The 24,042-nt window shown below is 36.6% G+C and overlaps 3 protein-coding genes across 4 annotated transcripts; 1 reads left to right on the top strand and 2 right to left on the bottom strand.

The window, feature by feature from the left end:
• Nucleotide 1: 1 nt before the first annotated feature.
• LOC124433289 (WD repeat-containing protein on Y chromosome-like) lies at nucleotides 2-6,968 on the bottom strand. The gene is given in 14 exon segments (XM_046983050.1): nucleotides 2-412; nucleotides 534-995; nucleotides 998-1,349; nucleotides 1,506-1,706; nucleotides 1,933-1,997; nucleotides 2,042-2,261; nucleotides 2,596-2,768; nucleotides 2,839-3,066; nucleotides 3,699-3,858; nucleotides 4,017-4,468; nucleotides 4,710-4,963; nucleotides 5,061-5,171; nucleotides 5,713-5,850; nucleotides 6,053-6,968. Coding segments are annotated over 14 exon segments (3,558 nt in total). The 5' UTR covers nucleotides 6,439-6,968; the 3' UTR covers nucleotides 2-56.
• A 114-nt stretch (nucleotides 6,969-7,082) lies between these two features.
• On the bottom strand, nucleotides 7,083-12,305 carry LOC124459468 (isocitrate dehydrogenase [NAD] subunit alpha, mitochondrial-like). The gene is made up of 12 exons (XM_047008924.1): nucleotides 12,189-12,305; nucleotides 11,972-12,019; nucleotides 11,693-11,776; nucleotides 11,475-11,589; nucleotides 10,759-10,816; nucleotides 9,917-10,046; nucleotides 9,687-9,820; nucleotides 8,741-8,843; nucleotides 8,585-8,649; nucleotides 8,403-8,487; nucleotides 7,988-8,140; nucleotides 7,083-7,320 (listed from the first exon to the last, which is right to left on the bottom strand). Exons 1-12 carry the CDS (start codon nucleotides 12,291-12,293, stop codon nucleotides 7,234-7,236), a joined length of 1,167 nt encoding a protein of 388 aa, XP_046864880.1. The 5' UTR covers nucleotides 12,294-12,305; the 3' UTR covers nucleotides 7,083-7,233.
• A 3,542-nt stretch (nucleotides 12,306-15,847) lies between these two features.
• Nucleotides 15,848-23,761, top strand: LOC124459461 (cactin-like). Of its 2 annotated transcripts, XM_047008917.1 has the most exons (23): nucleotides 15,848-16,091; nucleotides 16,164-16,233; nucleotides 16,341-16,394; nucleotides 16,632-16,697; nucleotides 16,774-16,854; nucleotides 16,950-17,021; nucleotides 17,196-17,258; nucleotides 17,329-17,472; nucleotides 17,679-17,768; nucleotides 18,167-18,227; nucleotides 18,311-18,457; nucleotides 18,606-18,715; nucleotides 19,242-19,432; nucleotides 19,556-19,599; nucleotides 19,677-19,741; nucleotides 20,464-20,502; nucleotides 21,240-21,281; nucleotides 21,365-21,472; nucleotides 21,938-22,000; nucleotides 22,082-22,165; nucleotides 22,736-22,786; nucleotides 22,993-23,055; nucleotides 23,219-23,761. In XM_047008917.1, exons 1-23 carry the CDS (start codon nucleotides 15,970-15,972, stop codon nucleotides 23,342-23,344), a joined length of 1,956 nt encoding a protein of 651 aa, XP_046864873.1. In that variant the 5' UTR covers nucleotides 15,848-15,969; the 3' UTR covers nucleotides 23,345-23,761. The 2 variants fall into 2 exon arrangements, with proteins under 2 accessions (XP_046864873.1, XP_046864874.1); XM_047008918.1 differs by lacking the exons at nucleotides 15,848-16,091; nucleotides 16,164-16,233 and having other exon boundaries at nucleotides 16,359-16,429.
• Nucleotides 23,762-24,042: the final 281 nt, after the last annotated feature.

The raw sequence follows: 24,042 nt of genomic DNA on the forward strand, positions 1-24,042 counted from the left end.
AGCACACGTATTTATATGAATATAATTAATGAATAATTAAAACAACATATATATATTTATAAGTCTAATGTTCTTTGTTTCGCAAAATCAGGTAGTTTCTGAAACTTTGATTTTCCGCGTCCCATAGGAGCTGCGAAATTAGCTCGAGTTCCATCACGAGGAATTGACAGCGATACACGACGCGACCTATTATTATCATGAACCTCTTTCTCCGATATCCCAGACGTAATCCTGGGACTAGGCTTAGGGTTTGATGGCATGACTAACGTCATGACGGGAGGCTTGGGTTCCACTATCGGTGCCAACTCGTTACACTTCAATGAGTTGTACACCATAACCTGATTTTTGTTCATTTTCAACTTGGGTAGACACGGTGGCTTATGATGACGATATTTCGGTCGGTAAAATTTTCCTGAACAAAACAATTGTCGAAGTAAGTGCCCAAATATATTTGAACTTTCCGATATATATTCCGTTTCATACAGACATCACATGTTACAAGAAGTATTGATTTGTATCAACATATCACAAACCTAATATATTGTCCATGTCAATCCTACACTCTGATTCATTGAGTACAATGCTTTTGGCAGTACTTGACTCATGTATAGGATTCTCATTCACAATCAGCCTATTGAGTCCCAACGAGAGGCGGCCGGCAGCTTTAATGAAACTCTTGGCAACACTCCAACGCTTGCGCGACGTCTTTCGCATTAAACTCATTGAATTGACCGACGCAGCCCGCCTTAAATCAGAGGGAATGTCACCTTCACCGGCATTGCTCAAGTTCCAAATGTTCCGCTGACCAAAAGTACCAATATACAGACCATTATTTTTCCACAACCGAAGGGAGCAATCGGTAGACGCCGTAATGAGCAAGTTATACTTCGGAACGTAATCTATACTCACGATTTGTTGGAGATGAGCGCGGAGATAAAACACCAAAGGCGGAGCGATTCGGTTTATTTTACGCTTTCGCAGACTTTCGGGTAGGGGACCTGTCTACGAGCCTTGCTAAGATGTTCAGTGACATCTACAAAACCTTTATCGCTTTTGTTTTGCTCTGCTATGCAATAATTCTTTATATTCCAAATCTTGATGTAGCCTTGACTGTCTCCAGTGATTAGAAACTCGTTTTTTTCATCACTCGTCATACAAAGGATAGATTCACGGTGGTTGTTCGAGGCCATAAATTCGCCAGCCAAGCCTCCACCGAACATACACCATGCTCTTATAACCCCCCCTGATCCGGTGCTCAACAAAGTGGCCGTATCGGTAGCATGGTGGCGATGCTGTAGGAACAATATGCTGTCAACACCGGAATCATGATCTGTTTCTTTCACATCAACCTGATAGAAATACGAGCACAAAAGGCGAGGTCTTATGTTATTTATTGCATTTGTGCTAGTTTCTTTGATACGTGTCATTTCATTAAATATTTGAGTCATGGCATCTAAGACTGGAATGTCAAAGCAAATGCAGAAAACGTTTGAGCACGTCAGTACCTTAATGGACAGAGGATCGATACTCTTGCGCCTTGCCATGCTTTGCCGACGCCTAGTGATACTAGACAAACGACGTTGCGTCAAACGTCTGTTTCGAATTAATTTCAAAACGGATTGATTCTCCAAGTCCAATTTATCTTCCTCTTTTTCTATAGCTTCCTGTTTCTTTAGGTCAGTGAAAATAACGTTATTCACCATGATCTGTTGAATGAAAAAATAGAACTTAAGTTTTAGCACGAATATATGATACAGATGCTAAATTGGGGGAAAAGAAGAATTCAAGTTTGGACATTTGTTCATTCCTGACGATTAAACTTCATGCCAGGAAATCAGTTCTCAAGTTCCCACAGCAGGTCCCCTGATAAATACACTAAAAGCTGAAGCATGCAAGAGCTAAACCATTAACATCACATCCAGCACTATATACATATCCATAAATAAGGACTCGAGTTTGGACATCAGGTGTAGTGAAGCCTGATAAAGACGCTAGAACTAAGAAAAAGCAAATAATATAACTTATAGGGATATGAGGTTACATTTTTTAAGATCCTTGGGTATTAGGGACGGTCTTTTTTTCTGTGTATAGTCATCATAGTTATTAGCATTGAGAACACATGTCACTTGAAAAGTCTCCAGGCTCCAAACTTTAATGTCGCCATCATAACTAGCCGTGGCCAAGGTTCCCGTGCCGTAAAGATCGATAGCTAGAATGTCATCTTTATGGAAGTTGTCCCAGATCCGTGGCGCGCATTCTTCCTACATTTAAGAGAACGTAAAATAGAACAAGAGCAATCATTACACAAAACAGAGAGAGTGGAAGAAAGAGAAAATGCGCCTCAAACGATAAAGTGATAAATGAATGACGACATTGCCTACAATGTGAACTAAGATAAACAACAGAGAAAATAAACAGTTTTTACACTATCTATAACTGCTACGTCGTACAACATGTGTCAGTGTAGTTTAGATGAATAGACATTAGAGAACAAAAACAGTCTTTACATTACCTGTAATGTATGTAGTGTAGGTAGTTATGAACAAACAGTTGACAAGGAGTAAACATGTAACAATAAAACTCAACATAATTCACCTGTTCATCCCTACTATCCTTATATATAGCAACCTTCTTGGACCATCCAACAGTGATAATCCTCTTTTTGGTGCACACGATCCCTGTTATCTCCTCCTCATCCACAGGCACTAAAGTCCGTAAGCAGTTGCCATTATTGAAATTCCATATTTTCACGGTCCCATTGCGGGCACCTAATAGAGGTTTAAGTGAGACGTTTTCAAAAGCATTTTGCCATGTATGATTATCTCATAACTTCTTTACCGGTAATAAGCCTGCGCTGACTCTGGTCAAAGCACATTGCCGTAATCTCCGAATGAGGATGCGCGTTTGCAAATTGGATAACTTTTTCGCCGGTTTCCAGACTCCACACGATCACAAGCGACGCATGGCAAGCACTCACAACTTGATTGAAAAGACTGTTGTACAGGGCTTTACATATAGGCTTCGTATGACTGGTTTTTTCCATATCATCTGATCTTTTTTCACAACCTAGATAATTCGTTCACATGGGTTGTCTAAACACAAATTTTCCATAAAAAATTGGACACTAAGACACTAATGCAAATAAACGAAGTTTTTCAGCGTTTCCTAACGACAGTTGTGAGCGAATAAAATAATAATGTCTTAGACAAGAACTTCAATAGGAAGACCTAGACACGGAATAAGAATATCTGTATATTCTTATTCTGCGTCTAGGTCTTCCTATTGAAGTTCTTGAAGTCACTCGTGTCGGAAACTTTGATGTTTTTGTCCTCGCGCATGTCGTGCTGCGCATGGTGGCCGCCATTATTCCAGCCAGATGATGAGGGTTTTTGACTTTTTCCCAACCTTTAAAATGATCCGAAGTCATTTCTTGAGTCAAAATATACTTGAATTCATTATTAAGTATTGACGTCATGTAATTTTAATAGTTGGAAACAAGTGAGAAATCCTAATCATCTGGCTGGAATAATGGCCGACATGAGGACACGTTGTACACCTGAGTGACCCTTTTGTATAATCATTATTCTGTGACCTAGACGTGACAAGTCGCAGTGCGCATTCCCCGCCCTGCACCCCTCTTCCAAAAGAAAATCCGCCCCTGGATTCTATCTTACATAAACGTCAATAGTACAAAGTACCTTTCCTTTCCAATGCAAAAAGGACGTTTGTTCCAAGCAACAACGTGTGATTCTTTTGATTAAAGTATACACTAGAGATGACAACAGGGCCCAGCCTAAGAAGTCGGCTAGGAATCGTTTGAATACAGCAAACATCTCTAATATCCCAAACTTTGAGCACCTAAAAATAACCAAAACATCGCGCGCTAAATGAAAAAATTATACCTTCTTTGATGACTAGGTAAAGTCGAAATTTCAACACTCGTCAAATTGATCGCACACAGACACGATGAAGCAAAAAAGAGCAACCACGCGAGCGAAGAAAATAATCACTAATACCTTGTCTTGCGAGACGCTAATGAATTGGCCATTAGTTGCATTCACCTCAATGTGAATGACTGCAGAGCAGTGACCTTTGAGGGTAGACGTGGGTTTCGTGGTCAAATAAGGATTCCACAGGCGTACGTAGTGATCAATCCCTCCTGTTATAATGACATTCCACGTACTGCAGTAATCGAAGCTTAAGACGCCCTTTCGAACATTGATATAAGAACTGACCCGCTTTCTCATGGCGTCACCAATATACAATGATTTCTCACAGGTAGTCGCGCAGGATATAAAGCACTGCAGACTTGGACAATATTTTATTTTCTTCACCCAATCATCGTGAACGGAGAACTGCATTGCCCGCACGTTGGGGTGCAAGCCTTTCATCAACTCCTTAAACATAATTCGACAATACGAAGCCATTGGTTTACCTTGATTCTTTGCCACGTGGATGTCAAATAGACCTGAAGAAAAGTGTATGAAACTGCTCTAAGTTTTCCGTTTTCCTTTCACCATCATCGCTTTACACGACAGTGGGTAGAGCATAAGAGGGCAATGTTTGAAAAGTAGATGGAAAGTCACTATCGCATACATTTAAGTGACTCAGAAATTAGAGAGAGAGAATTGAGATCTTTCAAGTTTTGGAAAGCATGCTATAGGTAGTCCCCTACACTGGATCAAGGATTCATCAATGGAGGAACATACCGGTTGTGGCAGACGAAAAAATCAAGACAAAAACTTGTCCATTCATGTCACCAAAATACAATGCACTTTCGCTCAGTTTACGAGGATTGTACCAGTAATCCATACACAAGACGGAATGTTGGAAACCACAGACAACAAAATGCTTCTCGAAATTATTGGCAGCACAATCATAGAAGGCAATATCACGTTCCGTACTTGACACGGCGATCTTCTTAACGTTCGCCAACACTACACAATCAGTCACCCATACAGACCTGTTCGCAATAAATAAACGATAATGACACTGGAAAATATGCGATGTCTGCCTTTTCTTAAGACATACTTCTGCTAAGCCCATCACTCGTTACAGACCTAGTTGCTTTGCCAGTGTTGTGATGTCCTTCGTTCAACATGATGGTCCGTTGAAGATTAAGATCCATGTTCCAGAACGTCATAACTCCATCACGACTTACAACCACGTATCTACAACCCAAAAATAGGTGGAAATTTTTGAGCACCGATGGAAACACGAGGCGAGGATGATGAGTGAAACGCAAAGGAAGGGAAGGGCACAAAACACAGCAATAAAAACAGTAAAGATAAAGATTGTCGAAATTCTGAAAAAAAGTTAAAGATCATCGACATTAAAAAAAATTGAAAAAAGATAAAAAAGATCAAAAAAGATAAAAAAAGATTTTATTAAAAAAGATTAAAAAAAGATTAAAAAAGATTTTATTCTATGATTTTATTTTATTCTAAGATCTTATTTTATTAAAAAAAGATTTTATTCTATGTCGCCAGAAGAATGAAGATCTTGCATTTGTCAGTTTTCGGTTTGGCCGATTAATATCAGATAATTTTTCACTAAAGAATTGGAACGCAGTTGAAACATCCATAAAACTTTAAATTCCATATAAAATATCTTTCCCAAAGTTCCCGTCACTGGTTACAAAGCTGTATGATTCAACGAAATTACTTTTAATGGGAGACAGTTCATAATTTCATGTAAAATCACGGGTCTTACCTTCCCGTTGCCCCATCAGCAAAGTCCTCGGGTCCGTATGATATTTTTGGAAAGTACGAGATTCGCACGAGCGTGTCACGATGTGCACTCGTCAACTCGCGGACGGGATTCGGGAAAGGTGCATCTCCGTTCAGCTCGCTGGAAAAAAGAATAATTTATCGGTAAAAATGTGCGTAGCTCGAAATGGTAAATTTTAAAAATCGCATCAATTGCTTTGTTGAACTTATCGTAAAAATGTCCTACTGGTATTGTTTTGTATATAGTCACAAAATCACTAAATAGCTACAGGTAAATTAATCTGCTTTCGGCCTATAGCTTCAGGACTATGAATTCACCATACCTGACCATTACATCCTTCAATTGATTTTCCATCAACAAGTAAGAACAAAATTCTTCCCAGTCAACTGTGCCGTCGCAGTTTGCGTCCACCTTCATGAATATAATGGCCAATTCTTCTTCTGCCGGTAATAAACCGCCCTTATTCGCAATAATTCGCCCCAACGCTTCCCGGAACTCGCCCAAATTTAATCCGCCACCACCATTCTCGTCTGCCTCCCTGAAAATGGATTCCAGTAACTCCAGGTCCTCGTGGTTTATCTGATCCTCAAGGCGATTCTTGCTCATCATTGGAGGCCTGCTACCAGCAGTAGATTTTTCAATTTCCTGAGCTGACTGCTTATTGATATCCGTCGCCGCGGTCTTAACCCTTTCTTGTGAGTTAGACATACCGGATCTCCTCTTCTTTTTCGAAAAACCTGCTCCAAAATACTTCTCCTTTTCTTCAATGACACAACAATTGTTTATTACGAGAAAATATATCGCGCTGGTCAAATTAAACTTTGTGACGTCACTAATTGGTCATGTCGCAAATAAATCACGTGCAGTATTGATACGTAGAAAATGGCCGAATGTGAAAGATCACGCTACACACGCATTACGTTTATCCAATGTAGAATTTCAAGTAGATAAACTAACTTTTACCTTTGAAATGCCTTTGAATAAAAATTGAATGAATTTATCATGCGTGCAGGCTTTTCCAAATATCGTGCAAATTTGCAACGTACTGTACACATAATGCTGCTGGTTAAATAAATTTTCTCACTCTGTATGTCTAACCACGCAGCTATGCAAACAGGAGAGGACATTCATTTTGAAAACTCATTCATTAACAACCGTAAAAAAACTCAACAAGCTTGATCGTTTCTTCGAAAGGGACATTCTTTTTGAAAACTCATTCGTTAACAACCGTAAAAAAACTCAACAAGCTTGATCGTTTCTTCGAAAGGGACATTCTTTTTGAAAACTCATTCGTTAACAACCGTAAAAAAACTCAACAAGCTTGATCGTTTCTTCGAAAGTCAGTGTAAAACTTCAACGCAAAATTCAAAGCTTCTTTGGCTTAAAATATTTACAGAGTATAATTAAATTATACCGAAACTGCATAAATAAACTTGCATGCGTTATGTACGTCCTCCGACATGTTAAGACGTTTGAATACCAGATTCTGGATGATTTGGCTCTTCAACATTGACATCGTTCCAAATTATCGCAGATTTCTTTCGTAAAGTCTGCACAGCCTGCATTACCACCCAGGTCCCTCGTACGCACCTACGGTGAGTAAATTTGAATCAGTGAGTACTTTGTTTCATTAGGTCAAAATCATTTTAATCATCATGCAGCGCGAATTTACGACATATCAAAGGATAATATCCAGAGACAAAAAGGAAGAGAACTTGTCCCAACAAACCGTTCATTTTCAACAGCCATTTTGGCAGAAATCGACAAAAAGTCTTAGGTCCAAAACTAATTTTTAAGAAATGCCCGAGAAAGAGTGTCTGGGCCACTCATTCGACCGTTGACTTTCCTGCCGTTACTTCACACACTGAAATCCACCAGGAAATCCCCATAGCCTTAGGATATAATGATATATTGTTTGGTTTAAAGTTAAGATCTGTGGGCCGGAATTCACTTCCTCGTGTGTATTATTATTCGAAGTTTTAATACTCTTTTAAGCCTGTTTTCCACTAGCCTCGCATCGTAACGTATCATAGCAAAACGTAACATGGCGCATGCGTGCTTGCACCTATTGACCATCAAATTCATAAGCACGCATGCGACCAGTTACGTTTTGCTATAATACGTTACGATACGTGGCTAGTGGAAACAGGCTTTACACCTTTCTTCCCTGATCTTTATTGAGGGTAATATTTTCAAGAAGATTATAGCAATCCCTTCATATGCCTCTTTGTTAAAATTACTAATCCTCTTAACATACCTTTCCTTCCCTTATAGTCTTGAGTGTAGCGTTTTCGATAAGTTCGGCGTGGTCACCCAAATTCATGTGACGCAACATCATTACTGCGCTCAATAAGAGAGCTGTAGGGTTTGCTTTGTCTTCTCCTGCTATGTCCGGGGCAGTACCGTGAACCTAAAGAGAAGATTTTAACGTGAAAGTTGCAAATAATATAATATATACGTGATCTTTCAGGACTATAAAGGTGCAATTTCCCTCGCTAGAATTCATTCATTCATTCATCAAAATGCTTCATTCCGATTCAGATGCTTAATGATAATCAAACTTTACACTATGAATAAATAGAGAGCAACTCATATGATTAAACTGAGAGAAGCTCGGCTATTCTCTTGCTGGACATCGGGAAGCGACAAAAACAATCAAAGAGAAAACGTACGGACTCAAATATGGCGACTCCATCTTCACCGATATTTCCACTAGGAGTCACCCCCAGACCCCCGATGAGTCCAGCACAAAGATCACTGCAAAACAAAATGAAATCACAAAAGTCAGAAACAACAACAGACCTCTCCTAACAAATTGGACTTTGTCCACTATTGACATCCAAAACGTAGCTACCTTAAAATATCCCCATACAAGTTTGGCATGACCAGCACGTCAAATTGACTTGGGTCTTTAACGATCTACAAGGGGAGAAAAATACCAAAGGATTCGCTATGCCGCAAAATGGCCAGACAGTAATTTCTTGAGTCTACACAATTAAAGTTCACTCACGTTCAAGCAAGTCGTGTCCAGATAGGTTTCCTGGTATCTTATATCTTTATATTTCTCTGCAGCTTCACGACAGCATTGTAGAAATAATCCGTCTGATTTTCTCCTGTAATAAAACGAATCGGCTTTTCTACTCATAAACAGTACGGAAGAAAACATTACAGTTTATCTTCTTCATGTAATGTAAACGGTGCCGAGTTTTCCTCACTATCTACATTGCAAAGACTTAGTTTATATGTTCGTTAGTTGAAAGATTGCCGTCGTCTTTTATTCACTACTTTTCATCACTACCTACACAGACTTACATGATCTAAGTTTGAATTTTAGATCGTGTAAGGACTGTTCTTGCCCTCTGTTCTTCATTTATGACTACCTACACTGACACACGTTATCTTAGTTTATATTTAGGTAGTGTAAAGGCAGTTCTTGTTCTCTTTTATTCATTCATCGCTACCTACACAGACACAGGTAATCTTAGTTTATATTTTAGGTAGTGTAAAGACTGTTCTTGTTCTCTGTTGCTCATTTATGACTACCTACACTGAAACATGTTATCTTAGTTTATATTTTAGGTAGTGTAAAGACTGTTCTCGTTCTCTGTTGTTCATTCATCACTACCTACACTGAAACATGTTATCTTAGTTTATATTTTAGGTAGTGTAAAGGCAGTTCTTGTTCTTTGTTGTTCGTTCATCACTACCTACACTGACACACGTTATCTTAGTTTATATTTTAGATAGTGTGAAGACTGTTCTTGTTCTCTTTTGCTCATTCATCGCTACCTACACTGACACACTTCATCTTAGTTTAATATTTTAGGAAGTGTAAAGACTGTTCTTGTTCTCTTTTATTCATTCATCACAACCTACACCGACACACGTAACGACTGCTCTGTTACGCTGTGATCAGTACATCACCTTACAAACGCACAACATTCACCAAATCTTACATTATATTTGCTTTGTGTACTGCAGTAACTGTGTGTCTATTATTTGCTAGAGCATAACTGAATGCATATTCCGCAACTCTAGATGAAGCTTGCTTCGTGATCAATTTTATGCTTTGAACGACGCCATCAACAACCTAAAGCAAAATGATTCCATCGGATTTAACAATTCAATGGCTCCATGATTCATAACTGAAACAAGATTTGAACCATATCTATTATTCAAACTGTACCAAATGTTCAATTCCGCTGTACTCTCCTTCGGTATTTTCACGTATGGTCACCAAATTAACATCCTTATACGCAGTGGGATAACCTTCGATCGACATACAAGGTCGAACATTTGCAAACAGATTAAATGTCCTGCAGATGGAAATTCTACATATCAGACTTGGGAGCAGAAATAGCATTATTGAAAGGAGGACGTAAAAATGTGCGGAAACAATTTATACTACATTTTTCAAGATATCAATACTCCACAAACTTAAAGGGTTCTTGTAATTGTGAAAACTCAAAACAAGGTACGTAATTGCTAATTTCAGAATTTAAAACTTTGGAAAAAAGTCAAAGAGCGGTGATTTCTAAAATTTTAACAGCAACCATAAACAAAATGACATGTAAAGTGATTCCCTTGCCAGAGTATCCCAAAGCATAACATATTTCACTTTCAAATGCAGAAAGTAAGACTTTTTCAACTTCAACACAATAAATTGAGTAGAACACACATTTCAATTTTTGCAATTTTCAGAAAAATTTGACTTCTGTTACTGAAAAGAATCAGAATTTTTTTCATAATCATTACACTGTATCTAAAACAACCAACCCTGGCAGAGGCGCACATTAAGGGCCAATAGCTTTTGTAAAATATGTACAAAAAGTTGGTCCGAAAATTGACAAAGAACAAAAAATGGCTGGCTTGCTAAAACTGTAGGTTATTCTATCAAATAAAGACACTAGAAAAGTCAGTCCCAGCAAGCAAAAAACCCCTATATTTTGGCAGTAATGTTTTTGTCCCTTAACCAAGCAAGCAACAAGTTACATTATGATACACATTAAAAAATGTATTCAATCATACTTTCTCAAAGTCAGGTTTAAAGAAACATGTCCTTTTCCAATCTTGGTTTCCATGGGCCCTGTTTTAAAATATAAATTGTCAAGCCATGATATTATTTGCTTCACAAAAAGCAAACTAATATTCATGATAACTTTATGTTAACTGTATGGTAACTGTATGGTGACTATATGGTGACTGTATGGTAGCTGTATGTTAACTATATGGTGACTGTTTGGTAACTGTATGGTAACTGTATGGTTAACTGTATGGTGACTGTATGGTAACTGTATGGTAACTGTATGGTAACTATATGTTAACTAAATAGTAACTGTATGTTAACTGTATGTTAACTGTATGATAACTGTATGGTAAAGGTATGGTAACTGTACGTTAACTTTTGGTGATATTTATTGCATTCCTAACAGAAGCGCAGGCAGAATTTATGAAAAGGGAAGCAAGTTACTTAGGGCGTGCTGAAAAATGCAAATGAAATCCCTCCACTTTTGAAATTGTCATGAAAAAAGGGGGGCAGTTGCCCTTTGCTTCACCCTGGTCAAATGCCCCATAATTGACAGACTTGAAAATAAAAGTATCTGCATATATTACTACATAACAATGCATGATGATATTTCAATATTTTTGAATTTTATATAAAGAAATGTTATGGCGAGACTTGACTTGTGAGCAGTTACCGGTATTTTAAACAAACATTTTCATCAAACATTGCAAGACGGTACCTTTCAATCCAACCTTGTTTTGGTTGATGGACTTGATGACTGCAGGAGGAACTGTAGTCTTACCACTTGGTAAAACAATAGGTTCAACATTAACTTCTTCCCAAGTAATTGGTACCTTAGGAGAAATATTACAAACAATTATGAATGTAACTGGTCTGAAAACTTACCTAGAATAGAATCAAATGCTTGAGCTCCTTTTTTAATATGTCTAATCTCACCTCCGCAACACTGAACACTTCCTTTACTGCATCAGAGATTTCGGGACCAATACCATGGCCTGGCATTAAAGTGACTTTTCTTGTCTAATTTAAAAGTTAGTCATTTTGAAATTTAGCCGAAAATCACTTTGAATGCAGAAAAATCTTTCAACGCATTTGAGAAAGCTCGACTCCACGTGCATATTTTGAAAATTGTACTGTATACGTATGTTTTTGCGACGAATTGTAAAATTAGTAAGAATTGACTTTGTTTATTAAATAGAAAGACGAAACATTTACCTCTGTGCTCATGTAGCATTTACTGTGCCTCGAATTTAACGTAAAACTCTAAAAAGATACGTAATACAACTATAACGTTTGTACAATAATAACAATACAACTGCAAATGCCGTATTGTATTTATACATGTTCTCAAAGTCAATTTCATGGTCTGTCAAATGTTTTCTTTAGAGAAAAATACAAGCAGCTTCAAACATAAAATAAATGAAGTACATACTTGTTTGAAATACAGTTTTTGCAGCCTTTTTCCGAGGTTGAAGTCGTTAAAAACGGAACGGAAGCATTGCCTTCCTCGTGTAACTGCTGTACTAGAAATCGCCATCTTGTTCGTGTGTAAAACCGAAATTGACTGCTTTGCTTCATGATTTCTCACTCCCCCCTGAAAAATGATGGTGGAAAAAGTGTCTGTTTTTTGCATACGGCAAGCAATTTTATGATAAAAAAAAAGGTAAAACCTAAAGTTCAAAACATTGATTTATTTGACCTGTGCTTCCCAGTTTATCGGTTCCCACGTGCTTTTAACTATGTACGTACGAACTCTTTGTTGGCTACGTTTTGACTTTTGTAAAACATCGTTTCTAATGAACACACGTTCTCTTTTTTTCAGAATAAGGACAAAGACTTAAAGAATACTCTGTAGTCGTATTTATGCCAATGTGGTAACTTACGTTAGTGCAATCAGACTCAGTTACAAAACACCTTTGCAATAAGAATTCATTTGAATTAAGTTACAAGAAAAAGCAGCAAAAAATATTTATATTTCTGATAAAGATAATTAAATGACAAGACCATCAAACATTATAAATTTATTTTCTCGCGAATTGTATCCTGCAGTTGGTGCAATTATTCATCACATTTTTTACTGCAGTGGCCTACCTTTTGCATATGTAGCAATGTCTTCCTGTTTAATTACTTTAAAATTCATAAGAAAGTTGTAGATTCTTTACACTTTAATATTTGTGAAGTCAATAGCATATTTCTGTTGGCAAAAGATGCATGCAGCTTGAAGTCTTGACTTCCTACATTAAAAAAACAATGGGTATTAATAGCCTGGCATCAAAGGCAATTTTTACATGTATGTCTTATGCTGCACCTTTTGCTTTCTATACATAAAGAAATAGTTTGTTAGGTGTTTTGTGACTTATAGTGTGTATGATTAAATTTCAGGTGGAAAAAATTCAAAGTATCATGAGATTTGAAATGCTTTATATACACTTAGGTATGTAATAAATTTGATGGCTGTCTCTATGCTATCAAAAGAATTCATTTATATCCCAAAAGTGTTCTGTTAAATGGCAAAATTGCTCGAGAAACGAACTTACTTTCTAGATTGAATCATGAAAATATTGTAAGGTAAAAATAAATTTACTATCCGAAATGAATCAAAATTTTGTAATATAAGGGTTGAAAGCGAGGTTCAATTTAGACGATACAAATTGCTTGACTTGTTAAATGTTATCTTTGTAAAAACTATTTAAAAAGTAGATAATCCCTTTTTTTCATGAAGCCCATGGATGCTTTTGTTAATGATGAAAGAGTTATATTGTATAAAGAGGCTCTCTTTCATCACGAGAGAGTTACGAAAAAGTTACATTGTAAAAGGTAACATGTAAAAAACGTATAAACATGTTTAAAGTTGGTTTAAATTAGAAGTCAAAGAGGCAGAAATTTTTTGAACCTTTCCAGTATCCTTGAATGTTGTAGCTTCTTTTATGAGATAAACAAATAGATAAAATTCAAAGCAAAAAACCCCGTTTTCGGTCCATGCTTTCCGATACCTTCTTAAGCGTTAGGCACTAGAACGCCGCATGTTAACGTTTCGGTTGGAGATTTCGCCCCCCCCACGCTATCCTACTTGGGAGATGCCAATAGCAAGCTTCCGCCCATCAGACCCCGAGATCACCTGCGATAGGCTTTGCTCGGGATACGCAGGGAGAGTGCGATCGCCACCGAAGTGTGCCATAAAGCCCATGGATGGTTTGCTCGCGATACACGAGAAACGGTAATTGAGAGAGTTAAATCAGAAAGTTATAAACCAATAAAATTTGTATAATTTAAGGTTGTCTTAAATTACATGTGTCATAAAAAGGCACAGTTTCATAAGAATTTAATTGAAGCATTGCTTGGTTTATTTTATTTTAAAAGATAAAATTTGAAAGCAAAAAAACCCCGTTTTCGGGCCATGCTTCCCGATACCTTGTTAATCTTAAGGCACTAGAACGCCGCATGTTAACGTTTCGGTAGGAGATTTCGGCCCCTCCACGCTATCCTACTTGGGAGATGCAATAGCAAGCTTCCGCCCATCAGACCCCGAGATCACCTGCGATAGGCTTTGCTCGGGGTACGCAGGGAGAGTGCGGTCGCCACCGAAGTGTGGGCCCCTAAGCCACTGCATACTACATCGCACCCAGCTTCCACTGCTAGTTGACATCTACTATATGAAGTTTTAGCTTTATATATATATACACAAATTCAAAGGCTTACGAAAGTTATGGTATTATTACAGTAACTACTGCGCATGCTCAGATGATTTCTTTGATAATTTGCAACTAAGTGAGCTAATTGCCACAAATGTAGTGCAAGTATATGTAGTTAGTCGTTGCCATGACTATGAACAATTAGTCGAGTGGACTGCGCATGTTCGAGCGCATGCGCAGATGATTTCTCTATTAAATTGTTAGTAAGAATGCTATTTCGGTGCCAGTAGATGCAATTGGTTGTTACCATGCCCACGAACTTGGACAGTTGGTCCAGTTGACTGCGCATGCTTGAGGGGATTGCGCATGCGCAGAAATTTTTTTGAAAATTTGTGACTGAGCAAGATAATTACTCTATAATCGGTACTAATACACACAGTTGGTCGTTGCCATGACCAAAAACTTGGAGATTTGGTGGAGTTGACTATGCATTCTCAGATTAATTCTCAATTAATTTGTAACGGAGCGAGCTCTGAAATAAGTGCTTGTATATGCCCTTAGCAAATTTTCGATCATATGTTTTTGGCATGCTCTTTGTCTTTTTAAGCTTGTTTTGACAAATGCACATCAAACTCATCAAGACTTTGTTATGCCACTCGTAATATCAGTGCTAATGTTAGAGATGTTTTAATTTTTCTCCATAACTTTGTATCTGCATATTTTGTGCACAAACAATGCTCCAATATGTATGACAGATTTTATAATGCGTGGATTGAGGTAGAAGAAATACTTGAAAATGAAACTTCCAACAGTGAAACAAAATCAAGTATGAAAGATGAAGAATAAAGACGTATATGTAAAAACTTTACATTATAAATTTTATGGTTGAACAGTATTCTATGGTTGGTATCACTTCCTGGTGTAACCATGCATTCTGTCCTGTATTCTAAAGTTGGTATAACTGTCCTATTTTTATTATTGTAATGACTTTTCATGCAATATTCTAAAATTGGTATAACTGTTCTGTATTCTATCTTAATAGGACTTCCAAGTATTCTAATGTTAGTGTAACTATTCTGTGCTCTGTCGGTGGTATTGTGTTGTGCCTACATTTACTAATATTTTGACCAAAGAAATTAGTCCAATAGATGCAGTAATATGTTTCCTGCAACAACTATGTAGTAACAACAGATTTATGGACTAACTAATGAGTTATTACTACGGAATAAGTAATTAATTGAAAAGGAGTACCTATGGACATGCATCTGTCAACAACAAAACACTTTATGTTTTAGTTTTCAGAAGAAAAGCTTAAGAGTTTTAAATCCTATATTTTTTATACATTGCTTCATGGAATTTCGATTATTCGTACAAATATATAGCATATTTCTTTTGCTGGTTTTTTTTTCAAATGAAATACCATCACCTCCAATTCACCACGACCATAACCAACCAACCAACAAGGAATTAGTAATTTGATGGATGGAATTTAGTGGTGTTAAAAGATGGCGGACGAGAAAGCAAACATCTTTGAAAATTTTCGTGTGTAAAATGCCTCATGTAACCAATAAAGTTTAGGAAATGGGCAGAAACTCAAAAAGAAAACATCGCAGTAGATCAAATTCTCCCAAAAGACGCATTAAAAGAAAAAGTTCATCGTCTGAATACGAAAGCAAGCGACGTTCAAGCAATGTGGATAAAATGTTGGTGTCTTGTCAAGATAATTCAAACTTTCTGCTTGATGATGCATGTTTCTTTATTGTTATATTAATTAGGAAAGAAAAAGAGCTGATGAAAGCTATGGAAACTCCCGAAGAAAAACGGGCTAGAAGACTCGCTAAAAAAGTGAATATTTACTTAATTAGTGGATTACTACGTCAATTTATGTGATGGTTAATGATGTCAGGCGCATCATACATTTTGTTCTATTATTTTTTTATTTTTCATTTCAGCAAGCGAAAGAGCTAAAAAAACGAAGGGAAAGAGGCTGGGATGAAGAGGATTTGGTAAAGATAAAAAAACAACCAAGAGATTATTATGAGTAAATAGGCTGAATTAGTAATAGTAATAATAATATCAATAATATTAATCACATATCTTTTTATCGCCTAATCCTAATAACAATATCCTTAATTCCCATTCCCCATTCTAAATATCTCACTCTACATTGCAAGGCATTTTTCAAAACCTATATACATTGTGATTCTTCGTAATTTTTATCTTTCATTCTATTGTTTTACCAGAGTTACACCAATACGGACAATCCTTATGGCGATACACATTTACTTGAAACATTCATTTGGCACAAGGTTTCCAAACTCTTTTTGCATTTTTCATGAATTCCACTTCGGTTGAATGTGTTTAAACCTTTTTTCTTCCTCCCAGAAACACGAAAAAGAGGGTACAACCCATCTCAGTGAGGCAGAAAAAGTTAGAAGAAATCAAATGAAACGTGAGGAAATGAAGGCAGGCATAACTTGTGTTTGTTGATGACTTTGGTGATAGTGCCAATCAAACCTGGATAACATTAATCTTTGAAGCACTTAAATTGATTGTTTCAGAGAGAACTGGCAAGCGTAAAAAGACGACGACAAGAACGCGAGCATGAACGAATGGCAAGAGAGGAGGAGAGGGTATGGTTGGCGCTTAGGTAGCATAATTTATTTGGGAGGAAAGAAGAACATCACAACGCCATCTAGACTATTGGTCTTCCTTTTGTAATGGAATTAAATAATGAGAAATTTTAGAAGTCTTTCAATCAAGTTGCTGGTTTTTTCACTTTTGTTACACTAATTTTTTTCACTTAGGAATTGATGCAACGAGAAAAGGAAGGTGCTTATTATAAAGAATGGGAAAAACAAGAAGATATGGTAGATTCTCTTGATGCATTTATACTGTCATAGCACATACTCATTACAGTTATTTTATTGATTTATACAGTTCCACATCGAACAAGCGAGGATGAGATCCAAAATTCGTATTCGCGATGGGCGAGCTAAGCCAATTGATCTGTTGGCACAATACATCAACCCTAATGAAGATAATCTGGAGTACCAAATGCATGAACCATATTCTGTTCTTGTGGTAATATATTGATGACTGTTGTGGCTGTTTGCTTTTAAATTTTATGGATTAGAAAAACACGCCCAGAAAATTTTTTTACCCCTTGTAAAACACACCCAGAAAATTTTTCCGCTATTTCCTCATCAATACTGTGTTGATATAAACTTCAAATGTATTGCTGCAGTACGTTTGAGCTCCCATTCTTTCTTATTTTTATGCATCTCTAGGGACTATCACTGGATGATCTTGGGGATTTGATTGAAGATATGAAACTGTATCTTGAGATTGATGAGACAAAGAACCATCAGTTTTGGAAAGTAAAGAAGCAATACTGTTTTTTTTTACATTTTGAGTTTTGATTTTGTAAAGCAAAGAAGTAATACAGTTTTTTTTACATTTTGAGTTTTGATTTTGTAAAGCAAAGAAGTAATACAGTTTTTTTACATTTTGAGTCTTGATTTTGTAAAGCAAAGAAGCAATACTGTTTTTTTTACGTTTTGAGTCTTGATTTTGTAAAGCGAAGAAGCAGTATTGTTTTTTACATTTTAAGTTTTAATTTTGTAAAGCAAAAAAGCAATACTGTTTTTTGCATTTTGAGTCTTAGAGTGAATAGAAATGCTACTTTCCACGCTCTCTCTGAAGAGTGAGAACGGACGTTCATTGCCAGCTACCGTTTAAACGCTTAAGGATGCAAATGTATAAATTTCCTCTTCAGGATATGTTGGCAGTGACCAGAAACGAAGAAAAAAAACTGCAGAAACAAGGGTTTAATAGTGGTAATGGTTTTGATCAAAATTCATTGAATGAAAATTTCTATATGTTTTTACTTAATTTGTCATACAATTGCGTCGTTTCCTAGATCAATTTCACGAGAGAAGAGAGACGATCAATTCGTCTGTAAATGATGATATCGAGAAAATATTTCGTGGCAAAACATCTACGCAACTTTCTGCTTTGAGAAATCAAATAAACGAGAAAATCTCCAGTGGCGGAGCCGTCGACATTGGTCAGCTTATGCCTTCACAAGTTCATTTCTATTACATTTCTTCCAACAGATGTTTTCTAGATGTTTTGCATTTGATTGTGGCTACGTATGTGTATTGATTTAACTGAATATAACAGATTTTTGATTTCTTGTGTTTTTCATGGTGTAGGTTACTGGGAATCTCTTTTGCAGCAGCTGAACGTGTTCATGGCGAAGTCCAGGCTTCGTGAAAATCATCAAAAAATGCTAAAAGAGAAGTTAGCCACGTTAAAACGTGAGGTAATGAAATTTTTACCGTCCTTTGTCCAATTTAATCGGCTTTTACCGACCTCTTTATACACTGACCTCTATATTCCTTGGACGAAGTATCGCATCCAAATAATTATATTTTAACAATTGGGTTTATGATTGTGACAAAACATAAACGCCTTTAAATGTATATAGGCGAATCCCCCGTCACGTGTGTGACATTCACATTGTAATTCTGTTGTCATTCCTGGCCCTTATTATATTATGCCTTAGGGTAATTTCGTCTGAAAAGATATGCTGCGTTTGTAGCTTTTTTTCAATCCATCTCAGAGATACGGAGGCAAATGCGTTAGGTCATGTTTGTGAACTTTGTGACGTCAAAAGCCTTGTCTGATTTTTTAGTGAAATTCGCTTTTTTGGGTTTACCAAAGGACATTGTAGTCAAAATATAGTTTTACATGTGTTTTCCATAAGTAATACAATACATTTGATTCTGATTCTCCAAGGTCATTAATCTTATGTCATACCTTAGGTCATACGTACTTTTCTACTTTAGTCTGTCGTTCACGCTGATAGTGAAGAAAATATGGCTAAAGATAGTGAGAAGGAAACAGATGTTGTATGTGAACAAGTTGACAAAAAGGAAGAGCGTGTCAACGCATCAAATGATGAGAATGAAATCGAGGAGAATGCAAATGAAGATGATGACGTCGAGAAAAGTAACCCGGATGAAGCTGACGACAGAAAGTACGTAAGGATGAGAAAAAGGAAACCTAGAAAAGTCTAATAAACATTTGACAGCTACTATGAAGCTGGTCGAGTTAGCATTTAGCAGGGAGGATGTTGACAACATGGCTGTTGTTTTTTTAGTGTGAAAGAAATTGTTTTAACTGCAGAAGAGCTAATGGAGAGAGGTATACGAACTATAAATTGCAAATTATTGAACCTTTTGTTTGAGGTGTAGTTTTGAAATGCATTCATATCGTGATAGGTTATAAAGCTTACGAGGACGGCCGTTACAGCCCTCCTTTGATCCGTGTCTCGGATGTCGATCAAGTAAGACGATCATGATAGTACTAGATCATACATACAAGGTCAAAGCATTGGGTCAGAGATTAATTATTATTGATCTTTCATACAAGGTCAAAGCATTGGGTCAGAGATTAATTATTGATCTTACATACAAGGTCAAAGCATTGGGTCAGAGATTAATTATTGATCTTTCATACAAAGTCAAAGCATTGGGTCAGAGATTAATTATTGATCTTTCATACAAGGTCAAAGCATTGGGTCAGAGATTAATTATTGATCTTACATACAAGGTCAAAGCATTGGGTCAGAGATTAATTATTGATCTTTCATACAAGGTCAAAGCATTGGGTCAGAGATTAATTATTGATCTTTCATACAAGGTCAAAGCATTGGGTCAGAGATTAATTATTGATCTTACATACAAGGTCGAAGCATTGGGTCAGAGATTAATTATTGATCTTACATACAAGGTCAAAGCATTGGGTCAGAGATTAATTATTGATCTTACATACAAGGTCAAAGCATTGGGTCAGAGATTAATTATTGATCTTTCATACAAGGTCAAAGCATTGGGTCAGAGATTAATTATTGATCTTACATACAAGGTCGAAGCATTGGGTCAGAGATTAATTATTGATCTTACATACAAGGTCAAAGCATTGGGTCAGAGATTAATTATTGATCTTACATACAAGGTCAAAGCATTGGGTCAGAGATTAATTATTGATCTTTCTTATTCTGCGCAGGAAAAACTTGTTGACCCGGAAAAGGATTTCATGGAATTGGTGAGAAGTTATATTATTTATAATCTTTCAGCCTGGTCCACACTATTGACTTAAGGAGAGTAACATTACACCTCGTGTGTTATTATGTTTGTAGAGTGAACAGAACATTTTATCGACGTAAAAGCATCACAATGACATGAACATAACGACATTGAAAAAGTGGATTATTTCCTTATGTCATTATGTTCATCTCGTTGTGATGCTTTATGTCGATAAGACGTTTTGTTCACTCTACAAACACAATAAATTTTACCATTTTCGTTCAACTGGTAACTGTCCAGAATTTTTCGCGTTTGTTCACGTTTCAAACGTCACGTTTGTCAGACGAAACGTCAGGTTTCAACTAAAAAACGTAACGTTTGCTCAGGAATGTTTAACGTTTGAGGAACAGTTTGAACAGGTTTTGGTCATGTGATTAACATGTTTATACGATTTTACATTGATAAAAAGCTGTAGCAACTGAAAATTACATCTGTGTACCTTAGGCGATTTGCAAAGTTTATTAATTGACCATATAATATAAGAAAGAGCGTTTACAAACCTAGCAATCCGCGATTTGAACAAACGTAAGGTTTATCAGTTGAAAGCCGACGTTTCGTCTGACAAACGTGACGTTTGAAACGTAAACAAACGCGAAAAATTCGGGACAGTTACCAGTTGAACGCAAATGGTAAGAATGCTTGGAGGTTTTTAGCAAGTTAAACGTTTTCACGTATGTTATGATTTCTTGTCTACAGGAGAATGAACGTGAAAGAATCATGCTTTCCGATTCATTTACGGTATTTATCATTTTGTTCGTAATTATCAGTCCCGCGTTGCTTTCATCTTTAGCGGGTTTTTGTTAAAACATGTTTTGTACCAGGGTGTTACATCAAGTATTTCCGGGATTGATATGAGGACCAAGGAGGCGAGTAAGGATATGGGAGCTGATGAAGAAACGTTTAATGTTCCAGTTCCTCTTGGTCAAAAGGTGTGTACACTCCCTTTAAAATTTCAATATACATTTCCTGTTTCTCTGATATATACTACAACATCTAGCCCCCTACCCCCTTGCTAAACTTGACTAGGAATTTTTTAACAAGGGGGGTGTGCTCCAGTGCTCTAACTAACCCGGGAGACTAAATGTACAGGGTGTTTTCATTGTCAGCTATCTCACGAGACATAAATAAATATCATTGCTTTAAAAACCAAAGAAACGAAAATGCGGAAGTCTAAGATGTACGTAAAGTTATTGAACAATCTAAGATCAAAACCATCTTATTCAGTAAATTAGAAATATAGCTACAGGATGTAGCTACTGTTTACTCTTCTTTAACATTGTTGATAACAAAATTAGGAGAAAAACAACAACAATTACACTCGTTTGTCATTGCAGTTGCTTTCACAATATTGCCTTTTTCTGCATTTTATTTGTCTTGTAAATGTCATCTTTTAGAAGTATTTGTGGCAAGATAAATATCGACCGAGAAAGCCGAGATTTTTCAACCGCGTTCACACGGTAAAACATCATAACATGTTTCAAATTCCATTGTCTTTTCAGTTCCTTCATAAAGTTGCTGTTTTATGCCTGTGTTTATAGGGTTACGAGTGGAACAAGTACAATCAAACACATTACGATATGGACAACCCTCCACCGAAAATCGTTCAGGGATATAAGTTCAATGTGAGTATGTTGTACATAGAACGGCTCTCTCAAAACTACACATGCGATAGTCGTAAAGAAAAATGGAAGTGCCTGTGAGCCATTATTTTTATTGTAATATTGTGCTAAGTTGTAGATAATATTACAATATTTTACAATTGTAATATTTTTATTGTCTTTAATAAAAAAGGAAATTAAAAGGCCTGAAGCACAATCAAATTTTGGGCCCCTTTCTCCGTGACTCCTGGACACACATTACAATTTTCCTTTGCTTTGGTTTTTCGCTTGGAAGGCCCCCCTTAAGTCAGGGGCCCAGGGCAAATTGCTTCCTCTGTCGCCCCTCTGCTTTTCATATCTATTGAAGCCAGTTTTTCACTGATGTACACATGGGAAAAAATACGTCAATTTGTTATGTTGTGTTTCTGTAAATCAATTCCATTCTACATTTTCCTCCTCACTGGTTTTCAACAAAGCTACGCGAGATTGCCATTGATAGAGTTGTCCAGCTTATGCACCTCATTAACTTTCTTTTCATCTGATCAATAATAAAACTTAGTTCTTAAGTCATTGATGTCATATTCTTTTTGATAGATATTTTATCCGGATCTTATTGACAAGACTGAAACTCCTCAATACTATTTGGTATGATGTTTCACTAGATTTTTGCACAATGCGATTTCATTAGAAATTTGTATACGACATTACTGTACTGTGCTGTCTTTATGTTGATTTTTGTTTTAGTTATATTTTGAAATGCCAAGACTGCACAAATCTAGCCTTATTAGTTTGTAGTTTCTTTATGTATCGCAGAATTAAGGCTAATTTTTCCTCCTTAAATCGTTTGTTAGGAGCCATGCGCCAGTGAAAAAGATTTTGCCATCTTAAGATTCAATTCAGGACCACCTTACGAGGTATCGATATATGTAACAAAAATACATAACTAAACGGAAAATTTCTGTAAAGAAAATGTTAAATGTTTTGCTTTATTATTTCGACACTCCAGTCAGGTTTCCTCTTATGGGATTACATATTGAATAAAAATTCCCTGAAGCATTATTTGCTTTTGCCTTTCAGGATATCGCGTTTAAAGTAGTGAACAGAGAATGGGAGTACTCACATAAACATGGTTTTAGATCGCAGTTTCACAACGGAGTCTTTCAACTTTGGTTTCACTTCAAGCGTTATCGTTATCGAAGATAACACCAATTCCCTCGTGGTTTGTATTCGAGCTTGCATGTAAATCAAAAACAGCGACTTGTACTGGGGGAAGGGTGGATGTATACAAGTGAGAATGATTTACAACTGACAACCTTTTCACGTAATTTTGGATTGCAAATATTCATCAACTGTGGTGGGCCATTTTTTTCGTTTTACTTACGAAAACCATTAATGGTTACACTTCAAAGTGAAATAGCTCATTGATGTATAATATTTTTTTGCACCCTCGAAAATGATGTAAATCACATAAAGGATTATGAAAGTTTTACTTTAATCTCCCAAGCCTTCGTATCAGTCGTCTGGATAGATCTTTGTTTTGTTCAGACGATAGAGGCGATTGTGTGAAAGCTACGAACGACAAGGTGGAAATAATAAAGTGGAAAGCAGTAGTAACGACAATCTTGAAGTCAGAATTCTCTTGCTTATACCATTATGAAGGTGAAGGCCAGTTCCATCCCTGTTCATAAACTGTATGCAGTAATAGACATTCCCCATTGAAAGTGAAAATGAAATATTCTTCAATGTTTATACGTGTAGGGTTAAAGGAACGTTTAAATACTCATCCTTGAGGGAGGATCATAAAATCCAGGGCAAAGCGTACCATAGCTTAGCCAACAATATTCCAAACCTTTTGTATTGAACTGAAATACTATGTTTGCTATTCTTTCCCTATTAGTAGT

Source organism: Xenia sp. Carnegie-2017, unplaced genomic scaffold, assembly GCF_021976095.1.
Source record: "Xenia sp. Carnegie-2017 unplaced genomic scaffold, XeniaSp_v1 HiC_scaffold_13, whole genome shotgun sequence".
NCBI classification, from domain to species: Eukaryota; Metazoa; Cnidaria; class Anthozoa; order Malacalcyonacea; family Xeniidae; genus Xenia; species Xenia sp. Carnegie-2017.

Coding starts and splice junctions, on each gene's coding strand:
- LOC124459468 (XM_047008924.1), bottom strand. CDS start 12,293: ATGGCGATTTCTAGTACAGCAGTTACACGAGGAAGGCAATGCTTCCGT. Junction 10,047..10,758: donor TTAAACCTGACTTTGAGAAA/GTATGATTGAAT, acceptor TTCCATCTGCAG/GACATTTAATCTGTTTGCAA. Junction 8,141..8,402: donor GAGTCGCCATATTTGAGTCC/GTACGTTTTCTC, acceptor TCTTCTCTTTAG/GTTCACGGTACTGCCCCGGA.
- LOC124459461 (XM_047008917.1), top strand. CDS start 15,970: ATGGGCAGAAACTCAAAAAGAAAACATCGCAGTAGATCAAATTCTCCC. Junction 19,433..19,555: donor GATGAAGCTGACGACAGAAA/GTACGTAAGGAT, acceptor TTGTTTTTTTAG/TGTGAAAGAAATTGTTTTAA. Junction 22,787..22,992: donor AAACTCCTCAATACTATTTG/GTATGATGTTTC, acceptor ATCGTTTGTTAG/GAGCCATGCGCCAGTGAAAA.